Below are 25,423 nucleotides of genomic sequence, written 5' to 3' on the forward strand. Positions count from 1 at the left end.
TGTTGTAAAACTAATAATTATGTTCTTAAGGAATTTTTCTAATTGACCGGCACTTTTGAAAAAAGAACAATTGAGTTGCTTTTGTGGATCTAGAAGGTGGAAAGTAGGGATAAATTTAATATGGCATGGATTTCATGTATTGTGGTTCCTATCTTTTTTAAACCTCTCTTTTCTTCTTACCCTAAATATATTTATTACTCCCCTTTTACAAACAGATAGATCAAGGAAGACAATAGTTAAGCTATTTTTCCAGAGATACCATTTGCCATTGTTCTTACCTCTGACAAAAAAAAAAAAAAATACTGGGCCTCTTTTATAAGGAAGGTAGCCTTTATTTACACCCAACCCATGTCTACACAGACACTTAGGAAAGGTAGGCATGTAAAAATGTAAAAACTCCTAGACACCATCAACAGCTATAGCAAGGTGGCAGGATATAAAATCAACTTACAAAAATCATTAGCTTTTCTATACACTACTAATGAACAAAATGAGAAAGAATATATGAAAACAATTCCATTTACAGTAGCTTCAAGAAAAATCATATACCTGGGAACAAACTTAACAAAACATGTGAATGACCTCTACAAGGAAAACTATAAACTCCTGAAGAAAGAGATTGAGGAAGACTATAGAAAGTGGAGAGATCTCCCATGTTCATGGACAGGCAGAATCAACATAGTACAAATGTCTATACTCCCAAAAGTAATCTACATGTTTAATGCAATTCCCATCAAAATCCCAATGACATTCATCAAAGAGATTGAAAAATCTACCCTAAAATTCATTTGGAAACACAAGAGACCACGAATAACCAAGGCAATACTCAGCAAAAAGAGCAATGCTGGAGGTATCATGATACCCGACTTCAAACTATATTACAAAGCAATAGCAATAAAAACAGCATGGTACTGGCACAAAAACAGACATGAAAACCAGTGGAACAGAATAGAAGACCTGGATATGAATCCACACAACTTTACCCAACTTATTTTTGACAAAGGCGCTAAAAACATATGATGGAGAAAAGGCAGTCTTTTCAACAAAAACTGTTGGGAAAACTGGTTAACAGTCTGCAAAAAAACTGACATTAGATCCATGTTTTTCACCCTGTACTAGTATTAACTCAAAATGGATCAAGGACCTTAATATCAGACCCTAAAGTCTAAAGTTGATAGAGGAAGAGTAGGAAATACATTGGAAGTAACAGGTATAGGCAAGGACTTCCTCAGTGGAACCCCATCAGCTCAGCAACTAAGAGAAAGCATAGACAAATGGGACCTTATAAAACTAAAAATCTTCTGCTCAACAAAAGAAATGGTCTCTAAACTGAAGAGAACACCAACTGAGTGAGAAAATATTTGCCAGCTACACATCAGACAAGGGACTGATAACCAGAATATACAGGGAACTTAAAAAACTAAACTCTCCCAAAATTAATGAACCAATAAAGAAATGGACAGCTGAACTAAACCAAACTTTCTCAAAAGAAGAAATTCAAATAAATGGCCAAAAAACACATGAAAAATGCTCACCATCTCTAGCCATAAAGGAAATGCAAATTAAAACTACACTAAGATTCCACCTCATCCCTGTTAGAATAGCCATCATTAGAAACACCACCAGGTGTTGGCATGGATGTGGAGAAAAAGGAACCCTTATACACTGCTGGTGGAAATGCAAACTAGTACAACCACTCTGGAAAAAAAATTGGAGGCTTCTTAAAAATCTAAACATAGATCTGCCATATGATCCAGAAATACCACTCTTGGGAATATACCCAAAGGAATGCAACACAGGTTACTCCAGAGGTACTTGTACACCCATGTTTATTGCAGCACTACTCACAATAGCCAAGTTTTGGAAACAACCAAGATGCCCCACTACTGACGAATGGATCAAGAAAATGTGGTATTTATACACAATGGAATTTTACTCAGTCATGAAGAAGAATGAAATCTTATCATTCGCAAGTAAATGGATGGAACTGGAGAACATCATCCTGAGTGAGGTTAGCCAGGTCCAGAAGACCAAAAATCATATGTTCTCCCTCATATGTGGACTTCAGATCAAGGGCAAACACAACAAGGGGATTGGACTTTGATCACATGATAAGGCAAGTGCACACAAGGGAGGTATGAGGATAGGTAGGTAACCCCCTCCAAAAAAAGATAGCATTTGATATCTTCAATGCAAAGGAACTAATGCAGAAACTTTAAAGCAACAGAAGCCAATAGGTGAAGGGGACCAGGAATTAGAGCAAAGGTTAATTTGAGCAGAATCAATTTAGAAAGTAACACATATGTACATGGAAGCAAAACTAGGAATCTCCCTATATAGCTATCCTCACCTCAACTAGCAAAAACCCCTGGTCCTCCTTATTAATGTTTATACTCTCTCTTCAACAAAATTAGAGATAAGGGCAAAACAGTTTCTGCTTGGAAGCGAGGGGGTGGGGGGAGAGGGAGGAAGTGGGGGGGAAGGGGGCAGTAATGACCCAATCATTGTATGCACATATGAATAAACGAAAAAAAAATGAGGTCAATTCTGAGATGCATAGTTTTTTTGTTTGTTTACTTTTTTGTTCATTTATTCACATGTGCATACATTGTTTGGGTCATTTCTCCACCCTGCCCCCCTACCCCACTCTTCCCCCCCTCCCCCCCTCAGTTTCAAGTAGGTCCCGTTCTGTGCTTATCACTGATTTTGTTGAGGAAAAGACATAAGCATAATAAGAAAGACAAAGCATTTTTGCTAGTTGAGTTAAGGATAGCTATACAGAAAGATTCCTACTATTGCTTTCATGTACCCATGTGTTACGACCCATGTTGATTCAACTCTAACTGATCTTTACATTGGTTCCTGATCCCCTGCTCATGATAACCTGTCATTTTAAGGTTTCTGTATTAGTTCCTCTGGAGTGGGGATATCAAACGCTTTCATGTTTTGGGTTTTCTGCCTATTCCTATATCTCCCGTATGTGCTCTCCCCTTTTCTTATGATCCAAGTCCAACCACATTGCTGCATTTGCCCTAGATCTAAAGTCCACATATGAGGGAGAATATACAATATTTGGTCTTCTGAGCTTCGCTGACCTCACTCAGAATGATGTTCTCCAGTTCCATCCATTTACCTGCAAATGATAAGATTTCATTCTTCTTCATGGCTGAGTAAAGTTCCATTGTGTACAAGTACCACATTTTCTTGATCCATTCATCAGTAGTGGGGCATCTTGCTTGTTTCCATAACTTGCCTATTGTGAATAGTGCTGCAATAAACATGGGTGTGCAGGTGCCTCTGGAATAACCTGTGTCATATTCCTTTGGGTATATCCCCAGGAGTGGGATTGCTGGATCATATGGCAGGTCTATGTTTAGATTTTAAGAAGTCTCCAATTTTTTTCCAGAGTGGTTGCACCAGCTTGCATTTGCACCAGCAGTGGATAAGGTTTCCTTTTTTCCCACATCCTCGCCAATACCTGTTGGTGGTGGTGTTTTTGATGATGGCTATTCTAACAGGGGTGAGGTGGAATCTTAGTGTGGTTTTGATTTGCATTTCCTTTATGGCCAGAGATGGTGAGCATTTTTTTCATGTGTATTTTGGTTATTTGAATTTCTTCTTTTGAAAAAGTTCTGTTTAGTTCAGTTGCCCATTTCTTAATTGGTTCATTGATTTTAGGAGAGTTTAGTTTTTTAAGTTCCCTGTATATTCTGGTTATCAGTCCCTTGTCTGATATATAGCTGTTCATATTTGAGGGCATCTTGGAATGTATTTAGTTATCTAAGAGTATGAAATTTTTCTGGTAGGCTGAAAAATACAGTTTGGGATGCTATCATTTAAAAAAATTATAGTTAAAGATCCAAAACTAGGTGAATTAGGGGTTCTCACTCATTATTTTGCATCTATTCCTTTGCTATTAGGTGTTTAAGGAGAGCTGCATTTAGTACCAGCCACAGTCCGAAGAAGCTTGTCAGGGAAAACCTGAATTTACATTACTTGATATAAGGAAGCTGAAAGAGTGGAAGACAAATTAAGAGAACAACAGTCCCTTAGTTTTAATGAATTCATGAACAGCCTGCTATTCTTAGAACCTTTCCAAATAACTTCTGGCTCCAATCAGCAAGGATTCTTCACACAGTAATAGCAGGTTAATTTTAAGCCATTTTGTGTTTCTCTGGCCCTAAAATGAAAGAGGCAAGTTGATATAATGGGCCCACCCACCAGAAAGTGGTGTTTCAAAAGTCTCCATTTGGGCCCTGCCTGGTGGTTGACTAGGGACAGTCCTGTCTTTGTGTCTAAGCACTGTCCATCACCTGCAGTGGTAAAGTAACCACCTCTAGGAGTCAGCATCAGGGTGCAAAGTCATTTGCATCACTAACCTAATGGTTGGTTGGTTGGTTTACTTTAGATATTTTTGTGATCATGGTTTTCCCCACCATCTGAGAAACCACTGTCCTGTGTGTCATTCTGTCCTAAAGCACCTCCCATATGTAGGTTAACTTAAACAGAAACCAATCTCCTGAATGTCTGAGGCCTCTCACCACCTAGTTCCTGACTGGGCACCCAGAACTCATTCATTTCCTTGCTCTGGAAACTCCAACAACAGCCACCCACTTGGAATTTCATGCCATTGTATCACTTTGGCAGAAGTTCTTTTGCTTTCTTCTTTCCCTTCAGCTAACTCCTATTGAATATCCTAGACTCAGCCTAGCACTTCTACCAAGAAATTTTCTCAGAGATTTTTGTCATTGTCTGTGTCTGTTTTCCTTTTACATTAAAAAATAGCTTTATAGAGATATTATTCATATACCATACAGTTTACCCACTTAAAACATATAATTTAGCAGTTTTTATGTTATACACAAATATATACAGCTATCACCATGGTCAATTTTAGAACACTTTCACCACCTCAAAAACTCCATTTATGTCTCACTCTCCTGTATTTTTAGCCCTAAGTTATCACTAGCCTACTTTATGTCTATATATTTTCCTGTTTTAGACATATATGGATAGCATCATGTAATATGTGGGATTTTGTGAATTTTTTTCACTTAGTACTATATAGGTTCATCCACATTGTGGCATATGTCAGTACTGTGTCCCTTTTTATAGTTCAGTAATACTCCAGTGTACAGATAAATTTTGTTTATCCATTTTGTTGATGAACATTTGGATTGCTTCCATCATTTGTCCATTATGAATAATGCTGTTCTGAACATTTATGTGTAGTTTTCATGGGGGCATATTCTTTCATTTCTCTTGGATATATTCTTAGAAGCAGACATGCTGGATCCTATTGCAACCCCATGTTTAATTGTTTGAGAAACTGTCCCACTCATCCAATGCACCTGTGCCATTTGACATTCCCATTTGCAGTACATGATGGTTCCAAGCTCTGCGCATCCCCATTACACTTGCTATTGTCTCTTATGCTGTAGGCATCCTAGTAGGTGCAAGGAACTATCTTCCCACAGTTTCATCTCCTTTGGGTTTATTTTTCCATGCGTACTTCCTTGGTATTCCCAGGATGCAACAGACACTCAAATGTTGATGGGAGTAGATTAAATAAAAAATCCGTTGTTTTTCATTTTCTATTTCAGCAAGTGTCCAGCAGGCACCTGTGATGGATGTGCATTCTACTTCCTGTGGGAGAGTTCTGAAGCTTGTCCTTTGTGCACAGAGCATGACTTCCATGAGATTGAGGGAGCCTGCAAGAGAGGACTTCAGGTAGGGGCCAAACCCATCTACACAGATGGCATATGCAAATGACAACTTTTACTCTGTTTTCCATTATGTCAATGAACAAGTGTATATTTCTTTAGCTACTAAAGATTCATGATTAAAAAAACAGTAATTGCAAAATATTACAATGGGTATTTTATAATTTTTTGGTCATCTTACTCCTTCAATCCTATTTCCTGTCCCATCCTTTATAATTTTTTGCTTTATCTTGTTTGGGCATGCACTACCACAATTCTGTAAATACATCAAATACAGAGGCTTAAGAAGTTAAATTTAGACAACATAAACCTCCCATGTATAGCTGGCAGAAACAAAAAGAGCTACACAACCTGTGATAAAACTGCTTTTATCAAATTGAATCTCAAAAATCTATACCAGCTTCCAACTGAGTATTAAGTATTAAATCTAAAGTCATGCAGTAGTAAAGATTTGAAATGATACTGCATTATCACCAAGAGAGAGACTTTTAAATTTATCACCGAATTTATCTTAATCCTGTTCAAAAAATATCCTACATGCTGGAAGAATAAATCTTTCAGATGCAGTGTTAGCTATTTTATTGTTTTCCAGTGATATGTGATCGGATAAAGGGCTAAAATGTTCAAATTAGTAGTTACAGAATGACTAAGAAGTTTTCCCAATAACTTGATATTTTTCTTTGACAGCATTTGAGGGAGCTTATTGAAAAGTTAAGCATTCTAGATTGACATGTGTCTTTTTAATTTGCTGAGAAGATGGTCACTAGACATCAGCGTTTGCTAATTTCTTTAGGTATTATTTATTTGATAAGGCCATATAATCTTTTTTCTATGCACTTCTAATGAAATTGATATTTTTTACTAGAGTTTTTTATGTCATGATTTACGCTTAGAGTTGCAGCAAGTGAATTTGAACATGCCTCTGTACTTCTCACCTCATCATACTGATAAATGTGACCCATTTAAAAAATAATGCATTTTCTCTTAAGTTCAATGAGAATGTCATAGTTGTCATGGGCTAAAAACAATTCAATTGCTACTATCTTTTCTAAAAACATGCTGAAAGTTATTTGCATTTGATTGAAACTTTTTCTCAAAGTAAATGAGATTCATCTACACAAATATGTTTATGCACCTAATACATAAACAATTTGATATTATCCTTCTGTTAGGATTTGATAAAGTTACCATCTCATTCTAGAAAATTTAATAAGGCAAAATAAGCAAATGCTTTTATGCCCTGTGTAACTTATTGTCATTAGGTTTAATCATCATAAAAATTGCTACAGGTCACCTGTATATCTTAAGCTACATAAAAGATCATGCACTGAACTCTGTCTTTCATTTTCAGCATGCCTTTTTATCTGTTTGTTTTTTAAAATTGCTGGTTGAGACCCAGTGTATTGATTTTATCAATTTATTGTAACTTGCTATTTGGGAAACATTGTCCTAAAGGAGTTGAGTCACCTACTCTGGGAGGACAAGAATAACTGGTCTGAGTAGTAGTGACCCAGAATCATGCTCTCCTTATTTTGGCATGTGGACGAGGAGTGGCCCGTCCATGTGGCTGTCCTTATGTCAGCCTCCTAAATTGGCCAGCTGTGTATGCCTGTAATACCCCAGGTACAGAGTCCATCTGTTTTTCTGCTTAGGGGAGAGGTCTGTTGGGTTAATAATGGGTTTGCATGATGGATGGGTGAAATCCATTCTAGTTAATTACATTAAACAACCTAAAATTTATTCTGAAACATGATAGCGATGTCAGGAATGATCAAAACTTGCAGGAAACAGCCTAAAAGACGTGTTAAGGTAGTCATTTTATTCAACTTCTTTAGCATGTAGTAAGCCCTTCTAATTTGACAATCCATTCTTTGTTTTTTTTTTTTTACATTTTCACTTATTTCATTATTTACTCTCTTATGTATCTTTTTTAGAGATTTTATTAAGTGAATTGGAATAGTCCTCTGTGCCTGCTATGAGTAAAGGATTAACAAACCTCTTTTCTACATGAGAAATTGACCTAAAAACAAACCTAGCTTTCACACTTGAATCAGAATCTTATTTGTCATGTCATGTGGGGTTTTATTTATTTATTTTAAAAGGAAACCTTATATGTATGGAATGAACCTAAATGGTGCATTAAAGGAATTACTTTGCCTGAGAAAAAGTTGTCTACCTGCGAAACAGTTGACTTTTGGCTCAAAGTGGGAGCAGGTGTGGGAGCTTTCACAGCTGTTTTGCTGGTGGCTCTAACTTGCTACTTCTGGAAAAAGAATCAAAAGTAAGTAGCCTCACTGGGATGATTGTATAGTAACTGGAGGGTCTGATATGATGTGAGAATTTTAGACTTGATTATTATATACAGTAGATTCTCTCAGAGTCACAAGACATTTCTTCTAATGAAGAGTTATAGGGAAAGCCTTGGAGAAGTCAAGCACAGGAAATGATTATTATTCTGATAATTGAAATTTAATAGGGCACTGGACAGCACTGAATTAGACTCATTTATTATAGAACATTGAAAAGTGGAGGTTCAAAATTACCCAAGTAGATGGTAGTAGTGATGAGATTGGAAGGCAGAATTTCTCTGGGTCTGTTTCAATTTTTATGACATCATGCTGTCTTCTTGCCCTATTTTTCAATTTCTTGTAGGAGGATGATATTTGCAAAGAAACATACTAAGTATGTAGGCAAATATCACATATGTTTAGTCCAGGTCTCCAAGAATCTAAGATTGAATATCGAGTCTAACCCCTGAATGTCTGTTGATCTGTTACATGGTTTGAATCTTTTACAATGATTTACATCTCAATGGGCTGTGAGGATCTATATTCCAATATGGAGGTGCAATTGCAATATTTTAAGTGATAAGTTAAATATAAAGACATAAATGATTTAGAGACCGAGAAACCCAAATCACCTATGTGATATTCTCTTCCATATGATCTAAACTTTAGGGAATGTGATAGTGATTTGACATCCACATACTAATAAATCAAGGAAATGCATTATACCTCAAAGATTTCCTTTGTTTTACAACTATCCTTCATAATTGAACAGTTCAATCAAAGTAAAGTAAGTGGTAAAATTGACTATACTAAACTGATTCTCTGACATCCTGGGAAATATTTTTATGTGTATGATTGATCAATATTGACACATAAAGCTAAGGCCGTAGGTGAAGAAATTTGTTGATAGAATATACTACAAGACAACTTTATGAGCTGACATATGATCACCTATAGTACATATTTATTAGTATAAATGGTTATTTTATCTATATTTATTTATCTATATTACCATTGCTTAGATTGGAGTATAAATATTCCAAATTAGTAATGACAACAAACTCTAAAGAGTGTGAACTCCCAGCTGCAGACAGCTGTGCTATCATGGAAGGAGAAGATAATGAAGAGGAAGTTGTATATTCCAATAAACAGTCACTGCTTGGAAAACTCAAATCTTTGGCCACAAAGGTGAGAGCAGAATTTTAGCCTGGAATTGCTTATTATTTGCATAGCAAACTATTTAACAGTAGCTGCTTTGGGGAAGAGGAAACTAACAAGAGTATAATACATTTAGTAATATTACTTTTCACAAATATGATATTTATAAAAATATCTCACATTCATCCATACTTTTCTTTTGGTGTTTATTTTATAATATTATTTTTCATAGAGAAAACAAAAGTTATATAAACTATTGAGGCATTTAAGGCAGCACATCAGATGCTAGTGTATTTGTTCACTTTGAAATGACTTCTGCATCTAAACAGAATGTGAAACCTTCAATATTGTTTGAAAACACATTTTATTAATACTCTTCACCATTGATTTAAAAGATACAAATTATTAACTTGCCCTTTCAAGATTAAATACAGAATGAAATGGAAGAAAAAAATGCATTTCAAATGATTTGCGGCAGGACAGACAGGTGACAAAACATTACATTATAGAGAGTATTTAGTAACCATTTTCTTTTACTCTTTTAAATATATTATAGGGGATTTTAAAGAATAAAATAAATAAGTCATCTAAGGCTATTTAACTTTTTTCTTTATTAATATCAAAGTTTATGGAGGGTACTATTATTATGGAATAATAAATATACAGTGATTGTCAAGAACTTAAAAATGTACCCTACTTGTAAGGTAACAGGTGAGCCTTCCCCAGTCTGATGGATACTTTAGAAAACAGAAGACTCCTTGTTGAAGACAAAGAACTGTTTAGACCGAGTAACAGTATTTATACCAGTTTCTGAAGTCCCATCTCCCATAGGATTATGTGTATATGACAGGATAACATTTGGTTGCATCACAGGAAAGGAACCCTAAGCTTTGGGAATCTGTTTTCAGAAAGAGCAATAAGGAAGCCCATCTTTGCTTCAAAGACAGTTATCTTTATTGTACCAGGTTGATAGTATGTCTATCCATTGTCTCAGGGGGAGACACTATTTCCAAGACAGTAAGCAAGGATGACCTTTACTCTGGAAGGAGACAATGTCTTTATCTTTTCAAGATTCTTGAAAAGACAGTATAGAACACAAGGAAATCATTATCTTGCCCCTAGAATATGCAGAACTGCAAAAGAACTATGGAGAACTATCTCCTAACAATGTTCACATCTCCTTCTCTATCATTGAGACTTATGGTGAATTTTCCCTTCAGTTTGCCCCACCTAATACTCTGATATGACTGACAGAGGCTAGGATCAATCTGGTTAATTTGCTTTATAAAACATTTAAGTAAAACTACTACAAATAGTACCAAGCAGCAAGATGAGACCAGTCTTCATTATTAACCTCAATTATACACCCAGGATCCTAGATCTAACTGACTGAACAAATGCTATAAGCCATTAGTTCTACTTTGGGAAGCTAGGTAGTCTTCTCCTTAAGTCTTTGTGCAGACTTTTTCCCCCAACCTGAGACCTTTCCACTGGCACCAAGATATTTTCTCCATAAGAGTTAGGTGGGACTGTGTATGGTGGTACAGGCCTGTAATCCCAGCTATTCAGGAGGCCAAGGTAGGTGGATCATGGTCTGAGGCCAGCCAGGGCAAAAGTAAGAGGCTCTATCAAAAACCAAAGTAGAAAGAGCCGGTGGCATGGATCAAGTGGTAGAGGACTTGCCTAGTAAGTGCAAGGCACTGAGTTCAATCCTTAGTACTGCCAAAAAATGTAGAAGCAAGACGATGAATTTTCAAAACCTTACAGACCTAGTGAATTTCCTATTTTTGTCTACATGGGCCATTATGGGGGGACTTGGTGAGCAATAATCTCAGCTAAGTGGTAATTATCCTTTTGATGTAGGATTATGGAAATGCAACAAGACAATCCATGGACAACAGGATATATTAGTGGTTTCACAAGCTTTGTCTTAACTCTCAAGGGAGAAATATAGGGTAGTTATATTGTCCATAACAATGTATAGACAATGAGTTCATGTTGACCTGAACAACAGGTCAAAAGATTCAAAAGAAAAGATTCCTCATCAAAAGATGAGGAGGTTTCATTAATTACTTTAGCTGAAGTCAGAGAGAAATTTCATACCAGCTATTTGTTTTCTTTTTTGTTTTGTGGTATTAAGGATTGAGCTCAGGGCCTCATGCTTGTCAGGCAAGTATTTGACCACTTGAGCCATGCCCCCAGTTCTTTTGCTTTTATTTTTTATAGATAGGGTATGAAGCTAACTTTGCTCCACCTCGCCTCAAGCCAATCAGTGATCCTCCTACCTTTGCCTCTGGAGTAGGTGGGATTACAGGCATGCACTCCCATGCCCAGTCCACATAGTGCTTTTCTAATTCATTGCCTGCCCGTAGTTTGAGTGTGAATAAGTCACTTATTTGCTCATTTTGGTAAGGTTTTCGCAGTTCTCTAGGATCTACATGATATTTTTAGTATGTTTTAATAAAGCATTGAAGATTTGTTATCACTACTCCAAAGGTGCAAGCCATCATGATTTTTAGGAAAGAAACAAGTTAATGTCTGGTTTTTACACAAGAAGCAGTCCTGAAGGTATGTATGGTGCCTCTGGAAGAAAAGTATTTTAAAAAAAACAAAAAAAAAGAAAAGTATTTTCAGATCTTGGTGACACCATATAGTATCTACATCAGTCAAGCAGCACAGGTTGACCGTGCCTGCAAGTGGCTTCCTTATGGTTTATGAACTTTAAGGTTTTCAGTTCATCTGAAATAATTGTCTCTTTTTTGTGCCTCTGAAGATCATCAATTCAGTCTTTCCTGTTTGTCTACACCACAAGTGTGATGTATTTACCTGTCTCATGGGGTGACTAAGTATGGCTATGGGAATGGAGGTGTTGATTGACATTATTCTGGGGCAGAATTTGTGGCTATCCCCCACTGTGTGCGATAGATTTCTCATTAAGTTTAAAGGGAACAACAGTCAAATTGTGATTAGCCCTTGTGGTGGGTATGGAAGACTCAGCAGTCAGTTAAATTAAAGCTATTGGCACCAATTTGATAAAGCCACAACTGGACATTTTTCTTTAAAGGAAGTGACAAGGTGACTCTGAAAATAAATGATGGTTAGTGTCCTTCCTTCCTTCATAACTCTTAGTATCTGAGGTATTTCATCCCATTATCTTGGACTGACTTGTGTCCTTCTACTGCCAGTGTCCTATTTCAGTGGCTGTAACTTAACTGTATTTCTACTTATTCTTTACTGGCATCCAGGTCTATTATTCCCCTGAACATTAAGGTACAAGAGTCACAAGTATGTTAAAAATACCCCACAGAGATAGAGACCCACTCACTATGTGCCCCATTTTGTCCATGTTGGCTATGATAGGTGAGTAGCTTGGTGAATAGTGTAGTCAGTAAATGGCCATTATCCTTTTGATCTAGAATCATGACAATCCAACGAGACAAAAGTACAGGTGGTGGTTAAATTAAAATTATGTTTGCTCCTCCTAGGCTCCTTTCTGGCTGGGACATCACTAAAGATTGTACCCAGGCATCTTATAGGTGGAGTCAATAAGGTCATACTATGCCTTGGAATGGTCAGGCAGAATCCTGGAATTTGGAATAAGATGCTTATTTTCCCCCTTCATAATCATGGACAACCATACTATTGACCAAACTGTCTTTACTAAGTTGTGCGGACACAGGAAGAGGTGAAGGAGAAAGTCAGAAGTTTTTGAATCAATTTCTGAGAAGCCTATTTCAGTGCTCAGTGATTCCATGTGCCATCCAAAGGATGGTAGGGAGTGTGGAAAGTTCATTAAATATCTCTACCTCAGCCCATGTTTTTCATAGCTTTGGTGATCAAATGTGCATGTTATAAATGGTCCATATAGCCACAAACTATATATATTTATTTCAAGGGCAAATATAATGAGATTAGAGTTAGTCAATTAGTGGTGAGGTGCCATCAATAGCCCAAAGAATGGGAAAGTTATGATGTAATGAATTATTTTCTAGATTAAAAAAAAGCTGGCAGAGTGGTTCAAGTAATAGAGTGCCTATTTAGAAAGCATGAGGCCTAGAGTTCAAACTCTCATACTATAAAAATAGATAGATAGAAAAATTATATTCTAGATAATAATTATTCACCTTTTGGCATGAATCCCATCTTTCTTTCTCTCTTCAGTACTGAAGTTTGAACTTAGAGCCTCATACTTGCTACAACTTGAGTCCTGTCCCAAGCCCTTTTTCTTTAGCTAGTTTTCAGTAAGGTCTCATGCTTTTGCCTGGAGCTGGCCTCAGCCTGAAATCCTCGTACCTCTGCTTCTCAAATAGCTGGGATTATGGACATGGACCGCTATACCTGGCTTGTTTTTTGAAATAGGGTCTTGCTAAATTTTTGCCCAGACTGACCTCAAACCACAGTCCTCCTATCATTGTTTCCCAAATAGCTGGAATTACAGGTATGAGCCACTAGGCCTGGCCCATTACTAGCCCATCTTTACATGTGTGCTTCTCTTGATGGAGGAACTTTGTCTAGCACTTATACTTGGTGAGGTGCAAACATTTAACATCAAACGCTACTGTGTATCCAGATATGGCAGCAATAACAACAGTATCTTATATGGGCACATAAAACCCTTCACAAGGTCACATTATTTTTCCTTCCCTGCTGTAAACTTGCAGAAACCCATTATTTGCATGTTCCACTCCTCCCACAGATGCAGGTAGGAATGGCGCCTTGCGTGCCTGCAGCCCACAGTCATGTTTGAGAATCCCTCTCTGAGGTTCCCTAGCAGACTCAGATGTCAGATGGGCATATCTAATTTTCATTTTCTCTGCTAATCTTCTTTCTCCTTGAAGATGCTGAAATCAGGGTACATAGAGAGCAGAGGGATTAAGAGTAAAGAAAGGGAATCAGTCTCTAAAAGCAAGCAGGACTTTGACATGTGTTTCTGTTTTCATGAATTTTATCAACTGCCTATTATCCAACTAAACTTCATTTTTTTTTTATCCACTCAAAGCCCTGTGTTGGGGCTGGAGGTGTGGCTCAAGCATTAGAGAGTCTTCTTTGCAAGCATGAAGCCCTGAGTTCAAACCAGCCCCACCAAAGCAAAACAAAACAAAACAAAAACCAAGCCCTATGTTGAATAGTGAGATTATCATTACTAACACCACCTACTTCAGCATTGGGACTGCTTAAATCAGAAGCCACATTGAGATTGCTTTCTGTGTGAGGCTGCAGGTTTTTTGTCTGTTTGTTGATTTGAGCTTGGCTTACATATTGGAGCATATTTTCTTAGAATTCATCTTAACCCAGAGTGTTTTTGTTTTTGTTGTATTGTCATCCCTCTAGTTAATGCTTGGTATTAACATAAAGGCTTGGGAAAACTTCCATACTAATTTATCTAGATTCCTTTAGGTCAGTTTCCCATTCTCTAGTGATCTTCCACTTTGTAAACCGAATCTGGAGCAATAAGAGCCCCAATAGTAGTCATTGCCTCACAAAATATTCCTATAAAAATTAATCTCAAGGAAATTTCCCAGAGAAAACCAAAACTCTGTTATTTTAGTTATGAACCACCACAAAATCTCTGAGGCCATTCCTTGAACATCCTTTAATGAATGTAAAGTTGTCTTAGAAAACTGCAAGAGGTACTGAGACTTGAGATGGCCCAGCTGCTGCAGTTCTTACTTGACAGCCATGGAGTCCTGCCACATCCTCTGCGAAGTGAATCGGCCAAAATGCTAATGATTCACCAGGTTTCTGCCCATAAGTTTCTATCTTCTATTTCTATCTTCTCCCTTTTAGAATCATTGTAGGTGCACATCTTTGTAACTTTTATCTGAAACAGAGTGAATCTTCTTTCCCTTCCAGGATGAATTTTAGTACTAGGCACTCTGATGCTAATTGCCAGATTAGTGATGATATCTCTTTGCCACAGGAGAATTAATAACATCCAGAACACTGTTCAGACAGTATTTTTTTTAGTCAACTTACCAGTACTCTGCCTATCAATTCCTATTATCAGACAGTAAATTGAAGGATCATTTATTGCCTTCTCGACCAGAACTTGGTGAACATGTTTGCTGCCAATTTCCATGGAATCTTGGGAATTCTTGTTCCCTCAAATCTTATCAATCAGTGTGTGAAACTCATCCTTTTCCAGAACGCCTTGTTCATTTCACATCTTCATTAGAAAAGCAGTGCAGAGCTCTGGTTTTGACATTTCAGTGTCTTGCTAGCCAACAAATTGGCAGGCTCACGGAAATTTTAGAAGATAAGTTTCCTGGGTCAGAGACAAATCACAGTTTATTTTTCATAGCAATAAAAGAGCCAAAATGTCAATGTTTTCTTTGGTTTTTCAAGGCTGGACTTCCATAGAGTAAAGGGGCTAGATGACATGTGTGCACACGATGGACTGTGCTGTGGAAGAGAAACCAATAGTTTGGGGAAACTAAATCTTTTATACTAGGCAGTAAGTGTGTTTACTGTCTGTCTAGCTTTCTAGATTGTAAGTCATCTTTTCCTTTACTCTGGAAGGCAAGTTCTTACAGTGTAAGAGCACTGACTAGCACTTCCCTCCCTGAAGTGCAGCATCTCAGCAAAGCAGGAAAAGTGATATGTTGGTATCTATGCTCTGATTTTTTTTTAAGTGACCCCCGTTCCTAGCCCTAAAGCTCCTGGATTTTTTTCTAGTCAAGTGGAAGCAAATACAAAAGCAAACATCCTTTTCAACAGCTACTCAATTTCTATTTCCTGTCGTTTTCTAATTTTACCTTTCTACTTCACTCTTTTTCCCTCCTCCTTCCTTCTCCCCTCCTCCTTCCTCCCTCCCTTCCTCCCTCCCTTCCTCCTTCCCTTCCTCCTTCCCTTCCTTCCTCTCTCCCTCTTTCCTTTCCCTTTTCTTTAATTTTTTTGGCAGTACTGGGTTTTGAACTCCACCTCATGCTTGCAATGCAGGCACTCTGCCAGTTGTCCTTTTCCCTTCCGTTATCTTTTCTTAGATCAAACCCAGGGCCTTGCTCATGCTAGGCAACTGCTTTACCATTGCACAACACACAGTCCATATTTTTCACTATATTATTCAGCCATAAAGAAGAATAACCAGCTTCAGAAAGATAAATATCGCATGCTTTTTACTCATATGCAGAAACAATAATATGCAATGATTATGAAAGGGAAACTATTTAGAGGAGGAGGGAGAACAGAGAGGATGATGGGAGGAAGTGAATATTATAGAATTACCTTATATATATATGAAATCTACAATGAAACCCACCAAAAACTGTTAAAAAAGTAGGAAGAAAGGAGGAGTATTAAGAAAGAGTAGCATAGAATGGGGTGAATTTGATCAAAGTACCTTATATGCTTGTTGTAAATATCACAATGAAACCCCTTCATGCAATTAATAAAAATAAAATAAAAAATATATATATGTATTTGACACATAAACAATAGTCCTAGTTCTCTTTTGTGTTCTCATTCCAGGGGTCTTTGGAAGCATTTTCTAACTTTAATAATTAAAACATCAGGTGAAACCCATACTGCTATTTCTTTTTTTCTCCATTAAAGAAAATAATCTATTTTAATAGCCTATATTTTAATGTATTATATAATATGAGCCACGATCCATTATCTAAATAACTTGTTTAATATCCTCAATGGGAAAAAGATTTTTCTAAGTCATATCAGTGAATTTAAATGATTTTGTATCTTACTGGTGTTTTTATTTATTTCTACTTTCCATTTTCTTGTTTCTGTCAATTCTACTTTGCTCACAATTAGGATAGCAAGGTCGCTAATTTCAGTACCAAGGTCAGGTGTGCCCTCAGGGAGGGTCTCAGTGGTTTGTTTCTTTGTAGGAATCGCAGCTACATCTTCTGATATCTGTTGTGATCATGTGTTTGCTTCTATTTTGGATTTGTCTGTCTTTTGCTTGGACATCATAAGTACCCTTCAGGGTACACACACTATTTGTTTTGATCTGCCACCTTACTTTAAATGTAAAATCCTAATTACAAGTGGCAGATGCAAAGATGATAGTAATTTTGGAAGTTTCCTTTTGGACAAATAAAATACTAAAATTTTGTTGAAATTTCAGTGTATTGATTTTTGTTTTTAATATGTTTTCCTTAGGAAAAAGAAGACCATTTTGAATCTGTGCAACTGAAATCCTCAAGATCCCCTAATATATGAAGAGACAGTGCTGTAGCCTTCAGACTAAAGAATAAGGATGCTTCTTTCTAGTTTTGCAGGACCATATGTTGGAGCTTGTCCTCACACCTGTCATGTTGGTGATCTCAGAGGGGAGGGCCATACTGCCAAGAAGGGAAGGAGGTAGAAATGTTGATTGCCTTATCACATGGTCAAGGACCTTGCCAAACAACGGAAAGAAAGATGATTTGGGTCTCACCAGAAGACGAAACTTAACTCAGGAAGAGATTTATCTGTATATACACATAACTAAAAAACAAGTTCAAGCCCACCAGTGCACTGATGATGCATGCCATATAATTAATAGGTAACTTTTATTCTTTATAATGTCTACAGAAGAGAGTGCTTTGGAGGGCAGATGTGAGCATATGCCTTGTGATTCATTTATGTCTTGTCTCTGTTTGTATTTTGAGAAAGATTTGAAAAACAATTTTATTTCCCATTATTTATTTTCCCAACAGACCTGAAAACATATTTTCTATTAAAAATCATAAGCAATTCAAGACAATATTTTTTTCATTTTTTTCATAGGGTACTTTCTCTTAATTTCAGAAGTCTAAGTTGTCAGTAACATCTTAGGAAGAATTAATATGTGCTTGGGTTATTAATTTATAATAGTCTTGGAAATTCCATCCTTGTTGGAACTGGTCTGAAGAGACTGAATATTTGAAGGAAACTTAACAACAAAGAAAGGCAAGGAGAAACCATGACTTTCCATTAATACAAAGAAGCTGGCATTATCCTAAAAGTCCAAGGGCTTACAACAGTGTATGTATGGTGCATGAAGAATAAAAAGTGAGAACACTTGCTTATCAAACCACTTACAATCATGAAGAAGAAAGCAGGATTCTTGTCCTTAAGTATAGATAATTGTACAAAGGTATTGGCATAAGTTTATGGTCTTCAGGAGGGTCAGTGGGACATTTATCCCATGGCAAGCACCAGAGTTTATATGGTTATTTATTTTGAGACAAGGTTTTGCTATGTAGCTCAGGCTGCAGACTCAGCCTCCCAAGTGCTGTGATTACAGATGTGCACCACCATGCCTGGCTTTATATGGTTGTTTATTTTTTTGCTACAAGACTTTGAGGATTATGCCTTTCTTGAAAACTTTTTTAAGCCAATAAGGCAGGAATTCATTTTTGGAAAATGCATATTAATTATATTCACATTAAAAATGTGGTTGTACCATAAGCGGTTATGAAATAAGTATTGTTCATATTCAAAAGTGATCCAGAAAATTGTGATGTTTTAAATCATGGATTAGTAGTATTAGCATGACTTGGATATTATTTGTTGAAAGAAGTTTGAAGATGGATTTCATCAATTTTGTGTAAAATTTGTTTTAGAACTTGGAAAGAGGAGAGTATCCTGGACATTGATGATTAAGGTGCTCTGGTTTGTTTCCAATAAACAGTAATCTTTATAGATCCTATTCCAGAGTTTTAAAAAGACTTGTGATTGGCAGAGAGAGTCAAGGCACATGGGTAAGGTTTGCTCAGTGTTTGGCCCCAGACAGTTCATTGAAGTATGACTTACAATGTTTGATACTGCAGGTGGTCTTGTCTTTATTTTTGTGGAAAATGGGAAAAATGAATAATTGTGTTTATTGGCTGGTGGGTGAAACACTAGCCAATTTTGCTATCTTTGAATGAATGTTTGTTTTGTGTATGTCTCTACTGTTAACATATGGGTGTATGTGAAATTGCATTATTGTTTGTTGTGGGATTCAAGGAGAATGCCATGTAGCATAAAAATTCTTTTGCATTTAATTTCTTGAATTTTTTATAAAGAAGAAATTATTTTGGCATTGCTCACTTTTGTCCCGCTAACAGAGTATTGGCAGGTCTTTCCCCATCTTGATCAAAATTTAACCAGAAGAATGAAAATACATTTGAAATGCACCTGTTCAGAAGAATTCTGGCAAAGTCCTTTAGACTGGAAAGAGTCAGAAAGTTTCTGCAGGCACCTGTCACCTCTCCCTTCATCTTCTGCTGTGCTCAACATGTATGTTCTAAGCCATAGAGATAATTGGGATTTGCTCCCAGGTAGCTTCTTTCCTCTCTTGTCACTGGACTAAAATTTCTGAAATGTCAAAAATGCCTTAAATTTTAATGAACTCTGGAAATGTAGCTGATATTGAAGAATTTATTTATTTTATTTCTAATTTTAGATGTTAAATAGATTTTGTCAGCACAATACCATCTTTGGAAAGGAGCTGCCTTTTTCTTGGATTCCAGTGGCTTGCAATTTTATTCCAAAAGCTGAAGAAATATAGAATATTATAAGGAAGATATTCAGACCAATTCTGACTATAAAATTCATTTTAGTTTTATGTCTGGCCTTTGCAAAGCTCAGTGAAATGTTGAAAAGCATAAACAAATTAATTATGTTTCTGTGACTTTTAATTGACATTTGTTGTTCCTTTCCCCTCTAAGTGGTAGAAAAAGATGTTGTTTGTTATTTTTCTACAAGGCATACTTTGAAGCCTTAAATACTTCATTAAATTGACTGTCGCTTATAACATCTCTTAGCACTTTGTCAAAACATATTTAAGTCAGTTTTCCACTGGATGAGAACATGTCTTCTATGGATAAGTTATATTATGCCATTTAACAATGTTGAGCAATTTGATATGTGTTCACTTGATTTAAAAGACTAAATTTTATTATGGACTTTTCCCTTTTTTGGTTACTAATAATCAAATCCTTCCAAGGATTAAAAATATTTCATAGTATTTTTGTGTAGACTTTTGTCATTATTTTTCTTCCCAAAGTAAAAAAGGTGGTTTCAATTGGTTATGTGGAAGAATTGCTTGGGTGGGTGCTGTCACTGACCATTTGGAATCTCCAGGTTCTCAGTGGTGGGTCATGGCTGTTTGGGCTTCTTCAAGACCCATCTGGCCAAGCATCATTTGATAGCTACTGATAGTACTACTTCCTATGGTTCATAGTCATTCCTTATGAGAGGCTAATATTTTCTTTTTCTCATGAAAGTAATTTCCTGGGGGTTAGGGCAAGGAGATGACTTCACTGGACATTTTAAAGTGAACATATTGCTCAAAATTTCTTTTTATATTCATGATATGTAGAAAAGATCTTCAGCAGATCCAAAATTCCCTCACCTTTATTTTATAGTAGCAATAGATATTATCCCAGGTTTACAGACCTAAGTCTACATTAAGGTTGTCCAAATAAGAAGTCTCTAAGGAGCACAAACTTTCAAAAATTTCAACATCTGACTCATCTGTTGGAAGCTAAAACAGATTTCACCTTTGCAGTAACTTGGTAGAGATTATGCTTTTACTAGATTTTCTTTTGGTTTAACATATTTAGATGAGTTCATTCTAGGATTGCAAGTAAAAGAAGTAAAACTTAAACTAGGAATGAAGAATTAAAAAGAAAAATTTCCTTAATATTGCAATCAGTATTAATTGGTATTACTATTACAATTTTCTAGATCAGAGGTCAGCAAACTTTTTGTAAAATGTCAGATAATACATGTTTTGGTTCTTGGGACACACTGGATTCTGTGACAACTGCTCAGTTTTATCACTGTGGCATGAAACCACCCACAGGCAATGAGAAAATTCAGTGTGGCTGAATTCCAATAAAACTTTACTTATTGACACTAAAATTTGAGTTTCACTTAAATTCCACATCTTGAAATATTCTTTTGATGTTTTCTAATTATTTACAAAATGTAGATGCATTATAGCTCACAGGCTTTATAAAAACAGAGGTGGGCTAAGCTTTGGCCTAATGGTTAAGGTTTGCTGACCACTGGTTTAGATTACTGTAATCCAACATAAGCAGAAATGGTCAGAAGAATCTGTTGTATGCACAGGATCTTTTTCCTTTAGAACACTTCAAAGGACATCTGCTGAGATGTTCAAGAAGAAAGTTACTCTCTACATGTCCCAGATGATTTAGTTACCTATTCAAAGACAAGAAGTCACAGTCTCCTGAGTTGTGCTTGTAGTTCAGGGACTCCACTTCAGGTATTAATTGGCAAGTGATAAAACTAAAGAAAGTGAAGGGGCTCAAAGTAAATCAGCAAAATGCATTTTAAAGTCTTCTCTCACTGAGGTTTACATAACATTTATTGCTAAGGTAACTGGATTTAGAGATAATATTCAATCTCACATACTGATCATTTAAAGCAACCATATGGATGTAGGGGATGTTGATGCATAAAAATAGCTTCAGCATGGTGCTGGAGATCTGGCACTGGAGAGGGTCTCCTGATTATTTGCATTTGTCAGGAAGGGCACACCTCAATTCTCCCACATTTGCCAAATCCCATTTTAAGACATACAGAACTACAAAAGGCATTTAGGATTTTTTTAAAGACTGGTTGTTCAAGAAACTGATATTTAATTTCTTTGCATAAAATATTCCATTACTGCTTTTAATTTGCTGGAATTTTCTTCATTTTACTAATCCTGCAAATAGTGTTCCATTTAAAATAGCTTGTGAATTTTGATAAATTTGGATTGGAGGGGAGCAGTATTTCCTTTATGTCAGACAACTGATTTCAGAGTACCATTGGTTGTACTTCAAATAAGAGTTAAACCATTGAGAATTATGCAAATATAAACTTTCTGTCATAGAGAAGCATGGATTATCTATGGGTTTGAACCTTTTTCTTTAGCGATCTGGTTACAGTCTATCTTCCTGGCATCTTACTTTTCTTGGCTTTGTTCACAGCCCTGTTCTGAAAAGCTATGGGATCTGAAACTATCACAGTGGGCAGGCGAATAAAGGAGGGAGTAGCTGAGAGAAAGAGTGGAATCAAAGACTGTGAATGGCTAGATTACCTCCTTTCTTAGCTATTCTTTACATAGGTCCTTAGTGTGGTCTGTAAGCCAGTTTGCATCATGGTTTAAAACTAGGAATTGTTTTATTTAACCATGATAAACTTGAATGAGCTGGAAAATCTATTGGTATTTTTTCTACAGAGACAAAGAGCACCTCAGAACTTACAGAAAACCAAGAATAATAAAGCATATAGTTAGGTTCTGATAAGTTTCTTTTATAATGAGTAGGCTATATCATTTAACTTGGGTTCCTTGAGTTCAGGATGCAAAGATGAATTTGTTCAGTTTTATATTTTGGAAGAATGAAATATTGTCACTGATGCGAAAAAAAAAAAAAAAAACACCTAAACAAACCCAAAACATATTTGTTTGGAAGTTATGCAAAGATGGATTGGCTCAACCAGTTTTATATTCTGGAAGGAAGAAATGTTACTGATGTGGGAAAAAACCAGCTCAAACCTATTTATTTGAAATAGTTTATGTAAAAAGATTTTATAGCACCTATTTGCCATACATATTTTGAATTAAAAAATATTTCCAGAGCTCACATGTTAAATGATGCACTTCATCAGAAGCAAGGGTTTTTGCAAGGAAGGAGAAAAATGGCAAGAGCTATTAATTAATGTATTTTCAGTATACTGGCAAGGCATGGATTATAGTGGGCACATATTAACACCCATTCCTCAAAACTGTGAGACATGATTCATATACAAGTCTGATTGTCTTGTTTTAAAAGATCCATGATTGGTTTGATTGTTTGAAGCATCAGCTGTGTCCCTGCACAACCTATCTGATATTGCCTTCCTTAGACTGTCACATTCCATCAGCAGATTGAGTTTATTTTGTCTCCCATCAGCCTTGCTTCAGCCTTTATCCTGAACAGATGCTCAATCTAAACACACTTATCTGGCATTCCTACCAGTATCTGTCACAGCAGAATTTACTTTTGTCATTTAGTGTTTTGAATCTCTTATCCAATCTACCCCACTCACTTCCCAAATTCGAAGTCCCTATTTGAATATGAGAATTTAGGGACTGGGGAGCACCATTGTTTTGAGCAACTGGTGGATTTTAAGTTGATTAGATTGCTGATTCAAATGCATCCAGAAGAAAGAGAAGAATTTCTAATATCTGATTCCATTTTTTCTTTCAAGGCCACTCCTGTTGGTTTTTATGTATCTGTTTGTTATTTTGGGATATTTAAAAAATAGTATCAGTATAATCCTCCTTATTTCAAGCCCTGTCTATTTAGTCAAATTTTCATCTTTGATTGTTCTTCTCTTTCTTCTCACTTTCTGCCTTGCTTACAGTCATCTCATTAAAATATTGTTTAGTCTTTATGCTTTTTTAAAAAATGCAGGGACTCCATCTTATTCATCTTTCTGTTGTGGGCTAAATAGTGGCCTCCCCAAAATTATGTTTACATCCTATTCCTGGTCCCTAAGAATGCTACTTTATTTGGAAAAGGGGCCTTTGAAGTTGTAATTAAGAATGTCAAGATGAGATCTTCCCAGATTATCTAGGTGGTCCCAAATCCAAAGACAAGTGTCTTTTAAGAGATATACAGAAGATAAGACAGAACATGATGAGAAGATGGAGGCAGAGCTGAAATGATGTGGCCAAAACCCAATGAAGTTAGAGGAATAGAATGAATTCTTCCTTGGAGTCTAGGAGGCACTATGGCCCTGCCGGCACTTTAATTTCAGACTTCTAGCCTATAGAAACTGCCAAAGAATAAATTTTTGTTGTTTTAAGCCACATCAGCAACAGGAAATGATCCATAGTACCTGGCAGATTAGGTGCTCCCAGTAAATTTTCCTACACTACTAAATGATTTGTGACTAAAAGGTTAACAGAAATAGGATAGTATTTGGTAAGAATAAACCAGTTTTAGCTGACCCATACTTTTCCTATTTGCCTCTTTATGTTAGTAAAATATTTAAGTGTAGTGACAAGCTTATGTGCTTGAGCATTGTTTCTGTGACTATGGAAAAGCACTGGAATTCAAAAAATAAGATATCTTACTTATTCAGCTATGAATAGTGAGAATGAATTTCCAATGGAATTGCAAAATGCTTTCTAGTCTTTTTTCCTAGTGATAAAGGTTGTTTTTGGAAACCAAAGTCATCAAACCTTTCCTGACAGACCACAGTCTCTATAATTCAGTATATAGGAATTCTCTCTTTGCTTCAGTTGGACAATTCTGGGCTGTTAAACAGACATGACCTATGAAAACCAAATTGTGTATTGTTATCTGACCACTCAATTGCATTTCTTATGTCACTGCCAGTCAAACTCTGGTCATTGCAATCTGTAAAGAAGTGTGTATCTGCTCACAACTCCCTGATAGGGTTACAGCTTGAGTTCAGAGTGGGTATGGATGTGAGAAGACAGGTACAGTAAGACAATTTTCTTCCAACGTTAAAAGTAGAAATGACTTGAAGTCTGCATATTCAAATTATCTTGAGTGATTAAAAAAAGACAAACCATAACCACCATGCTGGAAAACCTTGAAGGTTTTATTCCCAATATCTTTACATTAATACAGATGCTTTTATATTTTGTACTGAGAAAAACAATCTGTTACACTTAATGTAACTTTAATATACAACATAGAAACTCATCCTAAATTAGTTACAACAAGGACCTACAAAAAACTTCATAGGAAAAAAAGTTACCTAATATTGCCACCATATTTTTTTTTTAGTAGACTGACCCTGTCAGACCCTGTCACCAATGCTCAGCTCTGTAAACAATGGTTATTTCCATGTTCTGGGGAATTGTTAGTAATAGGGGCACTAAAATCAGCCTAGAAAGTTCTAGCACATCACTATATACTGTACAGTCCTCAAAAATAATTTATTGTACTGTTTCTAAAAAAAGGTACTAGGGTTGTCCTGTTGCTCTGTTTCCATACTCTGGAGCTGCACACGAGCACTTTGTCTAACAGTCTAAAAACACGAGAACTGAACTGCAAATCACAATCACAAAGATGAGGTGGTGGAGTCGAGGACTTCCCGTCCATTGCACACTGTTGGAACATACGTGCTTGCAGAGGCTGTAAAACAAAGTGGTACAGAAAACTTAGTTAGTGGTACGGCTAATCCCACACTGGGTTAAAATTAAGCTAAAAAGTCATTTAACCTTGTCTTTGGAAAGTGCTTAAGGCTTAATGCTATAGTAGGTCAACTTTCTAAATATTTTCTGCCCAAAATTAGTTTGTATCCTGGAACGTACCTTCA

General features: G+C 36.3%; 2 protein-coding genes across 6 annotated transcripts in view; one reads left to right on the forward strand and one right to left on the reverse strand.

The window, feature by feature from the left end:
• The window catches only part of Elapor2 (endosome-lysosome associated apoptosis and autophagy regulator family member 2), a 205,424-nt gene extending 180,403 nt beyond the window's left edge, over positions 1-25,021 (forward strand). For all 3 annotated transcript variants that reach the window (XM_074064857.1, XM_074064855.1, XM_074064856.1), the window contains exons 19-22: positions 5,604-5,730; positions 7,826-8,004; positions 9,034-9,199; positions 17,285-25,021. In XM_074064857.1, coding sequence (XP_073920958.1) covers positions 5,604-5,730; positions 7,826-8,004; positions 9,034-9,199; positions 17,285-17,344 — 532 coding nt within the window. In that variant the 3' untranslated portion in view covers positions 17,345-25,021. The remainder of the gene's footprint in view (positions 1-5,603; positions 5,731-7,825; positions 8,005-9,033; positions 9,200-17,284) is intronic.
• The window catches only part of Grm3 (glutamate metabotropic receptor 3), a 210,993-nt gene continuing 210,249 nt past the window's right edge, over positions 24,680-25,423 (reverse strand). For 2 of the 3 annotated variants that reach the window (XM_074064860.1, XM_074064858.1), the window contains one exon: positions 25,032-25,239. In XM_074064860.1, the coding sequence (XP_073920961.1) occupies positions 25,166-25,239 (74 nt within the window). In that variant the 3' untranslated portion in view covers positions 25,032-25,165. Of the gene's footprint in view, positions 25,240-25,423 lie in introns of all 3 variants that reach the window. The other variant, XM_074064859.1, reaches the window with a different exon arrangement.

Source organism: Castor canadensis, chromosome 2 (assembly GCF_047511655.1).
Source record: "Castor canadensis chromosome 2, mCasCan1.hap1v2, whole genome shotgun sequence".
Lineage (NCBI taxonomy): Eukaryota > Metazoa > Chordata > Mammalia > Rodentia > Castoridae > Castor > Castor canadensis.